The sequence below is a fragment of the Ailuropoda melanoleuca genome, chromosome 11, assembly GCF_002007445.2.
Source record: "Ailuropoda melanoleuca isolate Jingjing chromosome 11, ASM200744v2, whole genome shotgun sequence".
In the NCBI taxonomy this organism is placed as follows: Eukaryota; Metazoa; Chordata; class Mammalia; order Carnivora; family Ursidae; genus Ailuropoda; species Ailuropoda melanoleuca.
The window spans coordinates 18,848,779-18,862,084 of NC_048228.1; the positions used below are offsets into that span (position 1 = coordinate 18,848,779).

At 34.4% G+C, this 13,306-nt stretch overlaps 1 protein-coding gene across 16 annotated transcripts in view; it reads left to right on the forward strand.

Moving 5' to 3' along the window:
- The window catches only part of CAMK2D (calcium/calmodulin dependent protein kinase II delta), a 308,625-nt gene that overhangs the window by 153,787 nt on the left and 141,532 nt on the right, over window positions 1-13,306 (forward strand). For all 16 annotated transcript variants that reach the window (XM_019803409.2, XM_034671311.1, XM_034671307.1 and 13 more), the window contains exon 4: window positions 2,967-3,021. In XM_019803409.2, the coding sequence (XP_019658968.1) occupies window positions 2,967-3,021 (55 nt within the window). The remainder of the gene's footprint in view (window positions 1-2,966; window positions 3,022-13,306) is intronic.

Below are 13,306 nucleotides of genomic sequence, written 5' to 3' on the forward strand. Positions count from 1 at the left end.
AAAAAGAGGGAAAGGATGGAAGATGGATACTTTTGACTGACTGAAATGGCTTGAAGATAAAAAGATAATATCTGTGGTGTGTAAGACACTGTCTTCAGACTGTATAAGCATATTATCAACTCTGAGAATGATAAAGAGTTCAAAGTTTCAAAAGGAAACCAACCCATCCTTAGAGTAATTGTAAGCAGGGGAACATCCATGCAAAGATGAAATTACATAGTTTGGTTAATAAATGAAAATTGTGATGCTTTCATTTAGTTCTGTTTTCTAGTTCTTTAAGAGTGGAACGAGGTAGGGTGGTCATAAGGAAGGAAAGAATAAAGGAAGGAAATAAATGTTTATATATTTATCCCAAGTGTAGATGATGCTAGTTTTTTCTGCTGTATCAATACACTCATTCATAATTAATCTCACCTGGTCAAATGGCTGGTTAGAAATAGTGGAGATTGTTTTTGGAATTGTGATGCAAAAATAGTGAACTTGAGGCAAATGGTTTATCCCTAAGCAATTATTATATGCTTGCTGGCTAAATGCTTTTGTGAAATTAATTTTCACTAAAAACAATATATGTTTGGTCATTAGGCTTGCATATGAGCAACTCTTAACTTTTTCAAAAAATAATTTACTTCCAAATGATGATGGTGTTCAAGTATTAATAAGAAAGTGGTAATCATACTAAGAAGATTTTATTCCAAATAGAACCAGAAAGTAATATTTCTCCAGTTGTACCTGAAATTTCCACTTCTGTTTAGCTCCACAACCCTTTGATCTGAAAACCTGAGATCCCCATCTCCACTCGAAGTTTTTATTTTGAGACAGTGGAAGAAAGAAAAAATCATTTCCTCCTGCTCACGTTGTGATTTTACTTCTCGTTTTTACTTTGATAGGATGGAAATCCATCTTATTTTCATCGAATAACTGTCTGACTTAAGTAGACATACCATTCATTGAGCTTATTTAAACGCAGGTTGCATTACAGCTGCTCAGTGAGGTATGTATCTGTGAGACTGTGTTATTCAAGAAAGCCACTGAATTATCTGTCATGACCTGACTTTCCTGACTGTGCTGAATCACTATGAACAGAATACATCATTGAGCCTAACTTTTGATTTTCTTTGGCAGGGTAAGTTTAAACAAAGGTAGTGGGCATCTTTAATATTGGTAAACTGAAGAATACCCTTCACACAATTAAAGTTATGGGAGAACGGCTTGATGTTAATAGTTTTATTTTAGACATATATAGGTATACCGAGCTTTGGTGAAAATGTCTGTCCAAAAACTTGGAAGAATGCCTAGCACATAGTGTAGTAGTGCTCAAAACAATTTTATGAGAGACCATCTACCATTTGTCAGGGTTCTATGAAGGATTAAAAAATTTGTGAAATACGGTAACTGGATGGTAGTAATAATGAGAAAGAAATTCTGTATAATGGAACAAAAGTCTTTAGTTCTCTATCTTGGAAAGGTTGCTAAAGAAAGATTCAGAAAAGATTTTAATAGTGGCCCAAGGATGGTGTCCGAAGGGGATGGAACTAGATTGTAAAGAATGGACATTATATTAAGTCTATGACCTTGAGAATTTCATGGGTACTGCAGACTCCCTCTACAGATCACTGTAGTTTGTGTGACAATCTAAATGTTCTTTGGAATCCGCATTTTCTATGTGGTGATCATCATTGCATGGGGAACATACTAAGGACCGGTAGTAGTAGAAATCATTATCCTTTTGTGGTAACTTTTCAAAAGAAGTTGTGTCCTACAGGTTTGTTGCTTTTTCTGCCCTCTATTGCTCCCAGTGAAGGCCAAGCCACCCCAAGTGATTTGGATAAATAGGAAGAGTTTACCATCTGTGGGAATGAGTTGGGGGTGGCAGGGGACTTAGGGAAAATTAAATAGCAGAAAAAGCAGTATGTAAGTTATACGTGTGTAGTTTACTTTCGAGTTATAGTAGATAATGAGTTTTTTCCATTCAGAAGAGCAAAATATTTGTTTTGGCTACCTATCAGTGAAAGTCTAGCTCATTGGAAAAATTAAAGTAGTGTTAATTTGAGGAACTAGTAGATTATTTTATTAAAAGTTCTACCTGTATATTTTTGGCTGACTTGGTAAATGGGTTTTGGTGACTTGAGTTTAGAAGTAGCATAATAAAAACTCTGTTGATAGGTTGGCCAGGGAGTGTTATGTAGAAACTCTGTCTATCCCCACCCCCACCAATAAAAAGCGGGGGGCAGGGAGAGCAGAAGCAAGGAGACCATTTGCTAGATTTTTCAAATGATGCCTCTTGCTCCTTATTGGTATTGATCAAGGCATGAGTTGTTGAAGACCTGGATTAGGGAGATTGCAAAGAGAATGGCAAAGAAGAGACTCTAACTGGGAGAATTCTGAGAACCTGGTAACTTTGAATAGATGTATATATATTATAAGTTATTAATATTTATTTATCCCAGCAACATGTGGATTATTTTACTTCTGTTGTTTCATTTAACCTTCTCAACCATCTTGTAATGTATAGGTACTATTATCATTAAGTTGATTTATTTGATTAAGCTCACACAGGGGCACTGAGTGGCTCATTCAGTTGGTCATCTGGCTCTTGATTTCACTTCAGGTCATTATCTCAGGGTTCTGGGATTGAACCCCACATTGGACTTTGCACTGAGTGTGGAGCCTGCTTAATTAAGATTCTCTTTCTCGCCCTCTCCCTTCCCCACTTGCCTTCTCTCCTCTCTCTTAAAAAAAAAAATTATTAAGCTCACACAGTTAATAATTATCAGAACCAGAATCTAAACCCTGGGTTTGTCTGAACCCAAGCCTTCTTGTAAAGAACACTACTTATCAGAACCTAGAATAAAGAATGTTGCCAACACTTTTAGTTAGGAGACAGATGCCCATTAGAAGTCTGGTTTAGTGTTCATCATTAACATATGTATAACAAAATTTTCTCTCTCCCCCCCCTTTTTTTTTAGTGCGACTTCATGACAGCATATCAGAAGAGGGCTTCCATTATTTGGTGTTTGATTTGTAAGTACAACATACTTTGTACTCATTTATTTTTGCTATTTGAAAGCCATTTATGAATTAAACATAATTTTTTTCTAATTTGCAGTCTAAATTAATAACGCTATAATTTTTTTAGATGTTCGTCAAATAACATTCAATTCTAATTCTTTTGAAAAGATGTGAGTGTTCAGGAGTGTTTATTTAAAACTTACACTAACCTTCATAACTGAAACAGGAGTCTGTTTGGATTGTTCACTGTGATATCATAAGCAGTTCTCAGTTTTATCTTTGGGCATACAAATGGCTGATATGATCTAATTTTCCATTGAATTTTTTAGACTATGTATAATTTATTGTCTTATATAAAAAGAACCATAGGTAACATCATACTCAGTGGTGAAAAAATGAGGGAATTTTTCTCTAAGGTCAGGAACAAGATAAGGACATTCACCTCACCAGTTTTATTCAACATAGTCTGGAACTCCTAGCCACAGTAATCAGACAAGAAAAAAGAAATAAGAGGCATCCATATGAGGAAGAAGTAAAACTTTCACTCTTTGCAGATGACATGATACCATACATAGAAAACCTTAAAGACTCCACCAAAAAGCTATTAGAAGTAATAAGTAGTCAAGTTGCAGATTATAAAATTAATATGCAAAAATTGGTAGCATTTCCATACAGTAATAACAAAGTAGCAGAAAAGAGAAATTAAGAAAACATTCCATTTACAAATACACCAAAAAGAATAAAATGCCTAGTAATAAACTTAATCAAGAAGGTGAAAGGCCTGTACTCTGAAAACTATAAAATATTGATGAAAGAAATTGAAAACACCACAAACAAATAGAAAGATATTCCATGCTTGTGGATTGGAATAATTAATATTGTTTAAATGTCACCACTACCCAAAGCTATCTATACATTCAGTGCAATTCCTATCAAAATACCAGCAGCATTTTTCACAGAACTGGAACAAATATACTAAAATTTGTATGGACCCACAAAAAAACCCAAATTGTCAAAGGAGTCCTGAGAAAGACCAAAGGTGGAGGTATTACAATCCCAAATTCCAAGATATACTACAAAGCTGTAGTAATCGAAACAATATGAGAAAAATAGATATACATCAATGAAACAGAGTAGAGATCCCAGAAATAAACCCATATTTATGTAGTTAATTAATCTATGACAAATGAGGCAAAGATATATGATGGAAAAAAGCCAGCCTCTTCAATAAGTGGTGCTGGGAAAATTGGACAGCTACATGCGAAGGAATGAAAGTGGACCACTTTCTAACACATACATAAATATAAACTCAAAATGTATTAAAGCCCAATAACTTTGATATTAGCCATAGCAGCATTTTTCTAGATATGTCTCCTAAGGTAAGGGAAACAAAGGCAAAAATAAATAATTAGACTACATCAAAATAAAAACCTTTTGCATAGCAAAGGAAGCTATTAACAAAAGCAAAAGGGATGCTTACTGAATGGGAAAAGATCCAAAATATATGAAGAACTTCTACAACTCAACACCAAAAAACCCAATCCAATTAAAAAAATGGGTAGAGGACCTGAATAGACATTTTTCCAAAGAAGACATACACATAGTCAAGAGTCACATGAAAAGAATGATCAACACCACTCATCATCAGGGAAATGCAAATCAAAACTACAATGAGGTATCACCTCATCTGTCAGAATGGCTAAAACCAAATACACAAGAAATATTAAGTGTTGACGAAGATGTGGAAAAAAAGGAACCCTTGTGTACCATTGGTGGGAATGTAAATTGGTGCAGCCACTGTGGAAAGCAGTATGGAGGCTCCTCCAAAAATTAAAAATAAAAATACCATATGATCTAATAATTGCACTTGTGGGTATTTACCCAAAGAATGTGACAACACTAATTTGAAAAGAAATAAGCACCCCTATGTTTATTGCAGCATTATTTACAGTAGCCAAAATACGGAAGCAACTTGTGTCCATCAGTAGATGAATGGATAAACAAGATGTGGTGTGTATGTATGTACACACACACACACACACACACATACACAATGGAACATTACACAGCTACAAGGAAAGGATGAGGTCTTGCCATGTGCAACAATATGGATGGGGCAAGAGTGTATTATGCAAAGTGAAATAAGTCATACTGAGAAAGACAAACACCATGTGATTTTACTCATGTGTGGAATGTAAAAAACAAAAGTGAATTAAAAAAACATAATCAGAAACATAATCAGAGAACAAATTGATGGTTGCCAGAGGGCAGGGGGGTGGAGAGGATGGGCAAAATGGATGAAGGGGAGTGGGAGATACAGGCTTCCAGTTATAGAATGAATAAATCACCGGAATAAATGACATAAGGGACTATTTTCAGTGATATTATTGTATGGTGACAGATGGTAGGTACATTTGTGAGCATAGCATAATGTATGGAGATGTTGAATCACTATGTTGTGTACCGGAAACTAAGGCAACATTGTATGTCAACTATATTCAAATAAAAAAATTAAAAAGAAACTATAATTCAAATAATGGAAAAGACTAAAGGAAGGGTCCTTGAAGTTGGTTAATTCAGGGGTTCAACAACAATATCAGACTCCCATCTTTTACTTCATTGGCTTTGTTCTCAGATAGGTATGGTTCAAGGTATTATATACAGACATGATAATGTCCAGTGGAAGACATTGTCTCTTGTTCTTTATAAGAATGAAAAATTTACCCAGTAAATGTCTCATTTCCTCTCACTGGCCAGGATTAGGTCATTTGACATAGTAATTTCACTTCTAGAAATGAAATCCAGATAAAGCATACCCTAAATTTAGATAAAACTTTATGCCAAAAGATGTTCGCTGCATCAGCTTTTATAATGGGGGAAAAAAGAAAAGACAGAAAAGCAATTTAAGGATCCAATGATAGAGAAATAGTTGCATAATTATGGTAAATTCATATAATGGACTACTGTCTAGCATTTTCTGGATAAGAAAAAAATATTTTTTGTAATAGGACTCTGAAAGTAGGTTAGTGTTAGATTTGGTTAATTCAGCCCTTCAATGATGTAATTAAGAAATCAAGTTTTTTTCTGTCTTTTTGTTCTCTGTAGTATGTGAGTTTGTTCTCAGGTTGGCTGACTCATTTACAGGTATCAGTGACTTTCACAGCCAGAAACAGGGACAGTATTAATGTCATTGAATATGTTTTTATTCTTTCTCAGCAGTTCCTCAGAAGATAATCTATTAATGAATCCGTTTATTTTTTTATTTAAAAATTTTTTTGTAAGGAATCCCTGTTTAGGATCATTTCTCATGCCCATGCCTGAATCAAGTATTGATGAAGGGAATGGAATTGCAACAATTGGCTTTGACCAATTATAAATTTAATGTGTAGGTCTTGGGAGGGAACTGACCTCCCTTGAATCACCATATACATGGTGAGCTAAGATCTAAATCATGGCTTTGTTAAGAAGAAAATAGGGGAGTTTTGGCTATTAGGTAGGCAGCCAAGTGTGTCTGCTATATTGGTGATTGGTGTGTGCTGGAAAATACAGACTGAAGCTCTGATTATGTACAGCCCCACTGTACAGGCTCCTCCCCATAGTCACAGTCCACCTATGGCTTGTTCACGTGTCTGTAGTTTGTCATCACTGCATATTGCACTAGTCCTTCCTCTTCAGTCCTTTCTCAGAGCTCATATCTTTACTTTCTCCATTGTTTTTTCCTTTTTCATGTTCTAAGATCCCTTTTTTTATGATTTCTTTTCTTCTTTAATAACTTCCTTAGCAATTCTTTCAGAGTAGATGCATTAGCAACAAATTCTTACTTTCCTTTTTTGAGAATGTCTTGATTTCCCCCTTCACTCCTTTTTGCTAGATAAAGAATTCTAGGTAAATAGTTATATTCTTTTAATGTTACATCAATTCCTTCTGGATTCTCTGATTTCTGATGAAAAATCTTTTGTCACTCTGTTTTGCCCCTAAAAGTAAGGTGTTCTTTCTCTCCAGCTGCTTTAAAGATTTTTTTCCTTTGTCTATAGTTTTTAGAAGTTTGACCATGATGTGTCTTAGATTGTGCGTTGGATTTCTTAGTTTATCTTATTTTGTATTCACTTAACCTCTTGAATACACAGGTTCATGTCTTCTGCCAAACTTGGGAAATTTTTAGACATTGTTTCTTTGAATACTTTTTTAGCCTTGCCTTCTTTCTCTTCTCCTTCTGGAACTTGATAACATGAATGCTAGATCCTTTGTTATAGCCACTTAAATTCCTGGGGCTCTGTTCATTTTTATTATTTCTTTTTTTCTCTTGCTCAGATTAGGAAATTTACACTGTTTTTTTCAACTTGACTGATCCATTTTTTTTTTCATTCTGCTGTTAAATGCATCCATTTCAGTTATTGTATTCTTTTTTCAGTTCTATGGACTGTTGGTTTTTCTATAAATTCTGTCTTGCTGAGACTTCCTATTTTTTCTGTTTAAGTGTGTTTATAATTGCTCACTCAAGCATTTTATTAGGCTGATCAGAAATCCTTGTCAGATCATTCCAACTGCATTGTCATCTTGGTGGTGCTGGTGTTGGCATCTTTCATTGTTTTTTCTTATTCATATTGAAATTTTCTTGGTTCTTGATATAATGAGTGATTTTGTATTATATCCTAAACATTTTGGGTATTATTTTATGAGACTGTGGATTTAATTTAAATCTTTGTAGCAGTCCTCCTCTGATACCACATTGGTAGGGGTTATTCTGTGCCATCTTACTACTTTCAGGTGGGGCTGGAAGTACAGATTTCCTATTCAGCCTCCTATGGCACCTCAGGGGTGTTCCTCCTTACTGCTGGGTGGGGCTGGGAGAACAGGGATTTTTTTTTTTTATGCATTTAGTGAGAGTAATGTATCTACTCTATTTTTTCAGATCTGTTGATATTTTTCATAGATTTAATTCGTTAGATATCCTTTGCTATATAAATCAAAGATAATGTATTATAAACTGGGATATGTCTTTCATGCTATGATGAATGCTAGAATGAAAAACACTTTTGCTAATGCTCATTTACTTGAGTACCATTATTCAGAATTGGATTTGATCATAGCTCTATCAAAGAGGATATATTTTTCCTGTACCCTCTTATGTTCAGTGCATGAAGGCATGTGAATTAGACTAAAGGCAGGTTAATAGAATAAAAGGAATGCAGTTTATATTAATATTTATGTGCATGGGAGTTTGTAGAAAAGAAGTAAAACTAAGAAGCAGTGAAGCTGTCAAATTCTTGTCTTAGATGATAAAAATTGCTCTTCTCTTCCTGGTACATGAAACAGATACCTTCCTCAAAGGGAAATTTATGCCCTGCTTTGGGAGCAGATAAGGGGAGGGTAGAGATTTCTTCCTGTATTTGTTCATTCTCAATTGCCTTTAGCTCAAAATAGTCTTTTTGCCAAAGTGGTATATTGCAGGGTGGTATTTTCTGATCTGCTTCAGCACCAAGAAGCATATCAGTGTTAGGTCAGTTGTGAAAGAGCAATACTCTTCTTCTCATGCCATGCCACACCACTTTTCCATAGTTACCATGCTATATTCACATTTAAAATTTTATGGTTTTCTATATTTCTTAATAAATGGAGGAAATGATAAGAATCACAGAATTTAGAATAAGGTTTATTTTCTTATACATCACTTTTTAAATAATTGGCACAGAACATATAAAAAAGCAGTTCATATGACTACAAAATAAGATTTTCAGTTACAGTGGATCATATCTGTCACAATGATATTTGTGTTATTAATGTCTCTGAAACCAAAGTATAAGTTTACATTTGAACCATAGTAACATTAAATTGAACCTCTTTTGGTAGACTGAAAAGTTCAGACTCTTTGCAATTGTTCTCCTTAAGAGAGGGGCTCCTGGGTGGCTCAGTTATTAAGCTAAGTGTCTGCCTTCGGCTCACGTCATGATCCCAGGGTCCTGGGATCGAGCCCCGCATAGGGCTCCCTGCTCAGAGGGAAGCCTGCTTCTTCCTCTCCCACTCCCCCTGCTTGTGTTCCCTCTCTCACTGTCTCTCTCTCTGTCAGATAAATAAAATCTTTAAAGAAAAAAAATAAAGTTTAAGAGAGGAGTTATGAGCAGTTTTCATCAAAATTCTTTGCCAGTAAATGAGATTAATAATTTAGTTAAATACAATCCAATAAGGCACCCAGCTTTAGAGATAGTTGGAAAAAAGTGGTTAGTAGTATAGATTTTCAGTGATTAAAAAGAGATTATAACAGATATAATTCCTCTAAATTATCTAATTGTGGTGATTACTCTATGAAGAGGAAGAGTAAGTAGCTTTAGAAAAATGAACATTTTATACATCAATGAAATACTCATATGGAAAAATTGGAAGTCACTTAGCCAATCAGTTCCAAGATAAAATAACTACTTGAATTCCTAAAGAAGGAATGTTCCTGTGTTTGTCCTTTTGATGATGGTTTTGGCAGTGTGGTACTTGTGCATACTTCCTGTGGAATGTCAGCTATTCACAATCTAATGGGAAGTTCTATTTTTATAAAGGTGCACTGAGTTTTCTTCTAATGGAATAGTTTTCCCTTTCTAAAAAGCAAAACAGAAGAGGCAATGAGGTCATTAAAAAAAAAAAGTTTCTTCTTGCTATTTTAAATTTACATTTTTTCATTCAGGTATCTATCTACCATTTCCAACTATAGCCAGTGGGAAAGACCTCCGTGAAAGCAAAGACTTCTTCACAGCAAATAATGAATCATCCTTCCACGGGCTTTGTGCCTAGCAGGGTTTTCAGGCACACCTCATTAGTTCTGGGAGATAAGAGGTGTGGATTTATCTGAAATCTAAGGGAAGGTGAGGCAGGGAAATAATGGAGCTAGAATTGAAGTCCCTGAGGGAGAGTACTAGAGTCAGAGCCATTGGCCTAAGGCAGATAAGGCAGATTCAGTCCATTTCTTTAAGAAGTAAGGCCTTGACAAGGGCAGTCATCTGAATGTGACATATATATTTCCGAAACTGAATGTCAGCTAAGATTTGTATTATTGTGTGTTGGGTGGATGTATAATGAAGTATAGAACTATCATGGCCCTTTCTAAATGTGTAAGAGAATAACACTTGGTTGAATTTTGTAATCTCAATAGGGAACTAAATAGATAGATTAGATTAAGGTTTATTGGCAGAAGTGCTGATCCAGGATGAAAAGACTTAAGTTTTAGTCTCAGAGCTATCCAAGGCTAACCATTTAACATTATATTTTCTCTAATCCTCATTTTTCTCATATGGAATGGGGCTGTGGGACCAGATGAAAAATTTGTCTGACATCTCTCAAGTCCTTTCCTATTCTGTGAAGCCAGGATGCTGTTCTCATTAATTTGAGATTTCTGGTAGAATTAATAAGGACTCCAGGTGTCATATTTAAATATTAGGAAATTTATTATGATTTCAAGCTATCAGAGAAAAATTCTATTATTACGTCTTTAAAAAGAACTTTTTTCCCCTAGCAAAACACATGTTGGCACATGAAATACTTTTTTCCCCCTGTTTTTAAGTATTTGTGTTTTTGTCCCCATATAAGAAATTCTGTTCATCAAATATGTAATGAGTACCTACTAAATGCAAGACACTATGCCTAATGCTTTAGGAAAAAAGGTAGTGTTTCTGAACATTTTAAAATAAATGTCCCATTTTGATGATTTCAAAATTGAATGCTCAGAGAATATGATGTGCTCCCTCCCTGTGCCCCATTTTATCATTTTTGTACCAGCCAGAAAGCTTGGTCAAGTTGCATGTTTTGTAGTTATTACTAGGAAGACATGTATATTTTTCATTTTTACAAATTTGAAATAATATCAGTATTAAAAGATACTTTTCAGAAACTGTACCCCTGGACTGGTGAGCTGATCATTATGTTGGCAATATCAAGACTAAAAGTCTAAAAGATAAGACACCATCCCCTTTTTTGAAGGTTTTATAGTTCAGAAAGGGGATTAGACAGCTTCAGAAAGTCTGTAGTATAGACCTATTGTGGTAGAAGCTGTTAAGAGTTACACAGAGGTTTGGGAGAATGAGCCAACATTCACTTAGTCAGGAATGCCAAGAAACACAATGGGAAGAACCGAGGTTGAGGCAGATGTAATTATGTCTTTCTCTGTGTTTTCATTCAACAAAAGTATCCTTAGTCTGCACTTATTCTCTACCAGGCACAGTGGATAAACTGATTGAAGGGAACGTGAATGACAATTTTTGCCCTCAAAAGAACGAAAAGCAGTGTCATACTTGTTCTGTTAGAGCATTCATTCATCTACTAGAATATTTGGTCGCATAACCCACAGGTCAGCAATTTTACAAAACACACAGATGGAGAGTAGTAAGTTTCACAGTGTCTGTGAACACACCTGTGTGCCCTAGTCACTTGGTCATCTTTATGGTTATTTAGTAAAATTCTTCTATTCTGATAATATTCTCCTATATCTCACAAGGCATATATATTCTATATATATTGCAACGATTATTAAATCTTTTTAGGGGTAGAGGGCTGGTCTGATTTTTCTGGACATCTCTGTCCTATTATCCCAGCGAACTCTATCCTTTAAACCTTCCTAGTATATTTTATTTGTCTTATATTTGATTTTAGTATTATTTGGTCACATTTGATTTATAACAGTGCATATAGGAAGTAATGGCAAAAATAATTTCCATTTTCAGGTCAAAATGTGAACGCACAGGTTAAAGATTATTTGATGTATCAGTGCACTGTAAACAGCACTTGAGAGTAGGTCTCTAGGTTAAACTGTCAAAAGACAAAACTAAATTAGTTATAGTATAGCGTAGTATATTATATAAATACATATATAATATTAAAAAATAAAAAATATGTATAATTTTATATATAACATACTATGCTATAATATAGTATAGCATTGTATATTTTGCTGTGTGCATGGATGATTGAAGCAAAAAGAGATCAGGTTAGAGGTGTGAACCCAGTTAGACATTGACTGTACTAACATCCAGGTAGGAGATATAAGTACCTGAAGTAAGATGTTGGTAGGAACAAAAAAAGAAGTTATAAGGCATAAACCCTCTGAATATACTTTTTATACCAAAGTTGAGTCTCTGAATTTTGTTTTTAGTTGGCTCTTTATATGCAAGAAACAGTCAATCTACATAAAGTGGAGGATATTTTACATAACAAAGAAACCCTAATGCTGTAGATACTGCATTGCATTTCTCATTTGTTTTTAGAAAAGTGTTCGAATCAAAATGTTTTGTCTATTTTTAAAATAGTTCCACTGTAGTGGAAGTCTATAATTCTAGAATTGTAGAGGGTTACTGATGGGAAAATATAGCTTTTACAAAGTTATACTAAATAATTTCAGTATCCTATTAGTTGGAAAATTAATAAAATGGTAATGATTCTGGTATATTTTTTACAGAAAAACATTTATTTATTTTTTATTTTTTTAAGATTTTATTTATTTCTTTGTGAGAGAGTGAGCAAGTATGAGCCGGGGAGGGGGAGGAACAGAGTGAGAGGGAGAGGGAGAAGCAGACTCACCACTGAGCAGGGAGTCTGATGTGGGGCTCCACCCCATGACCCTGAGATCATGACCTAGGCCAAAGGCAGATACTTAATCTACTGAGCCACCCAGGCACCCCCAGAAAAACTACTTAAATGACCATGACATTTTATACGTTTAATGGAAAGGTAGAGAGATACTCATTCTTTCGATTTCTTTATGAATAGAAAACAAAATAAATACTCAGCTTTTCTCATGTATTATGCTGCTGTTACAGGGTGACAAAGTCAGCTCTTCCACCCAAATATCATGGTTCTTTAATGTTCATGGACATTTTCAATTTGTATGGAATAAGATATAACCTTGTCTTATGAGTACACATTAGTTAATAACCTAAAGAAAGAAGGAGGCTCTTCATGATGAATACTATCTGATGACTTCTTCAGAATTTTTGTCAGGGATAATTGTCTTAAATTCCAGAAGGCCAATTTCTTTCTCATTTGTTCATTTTATAGTTCTTATTATTTAATAGAAATCCGATTTTCTTGATTTTTATACCAGCTCCCATATTTCTGTTTATGAAGTTAGAGAAATTAGGAATTTAGGATTTTTGAAACTGTAATATTTGTAAAATTTTTTCTACTTTTAATAAAGTTTATTATTTATTTATTTATTATTTTTTTAATGTTTTTTAAATTATATTATGTTAGTCACCATACAGTACATCCCTGGTTTCTGATGTAAAGTTCGATGATTCATTAAGTTGCATATAACACCCAG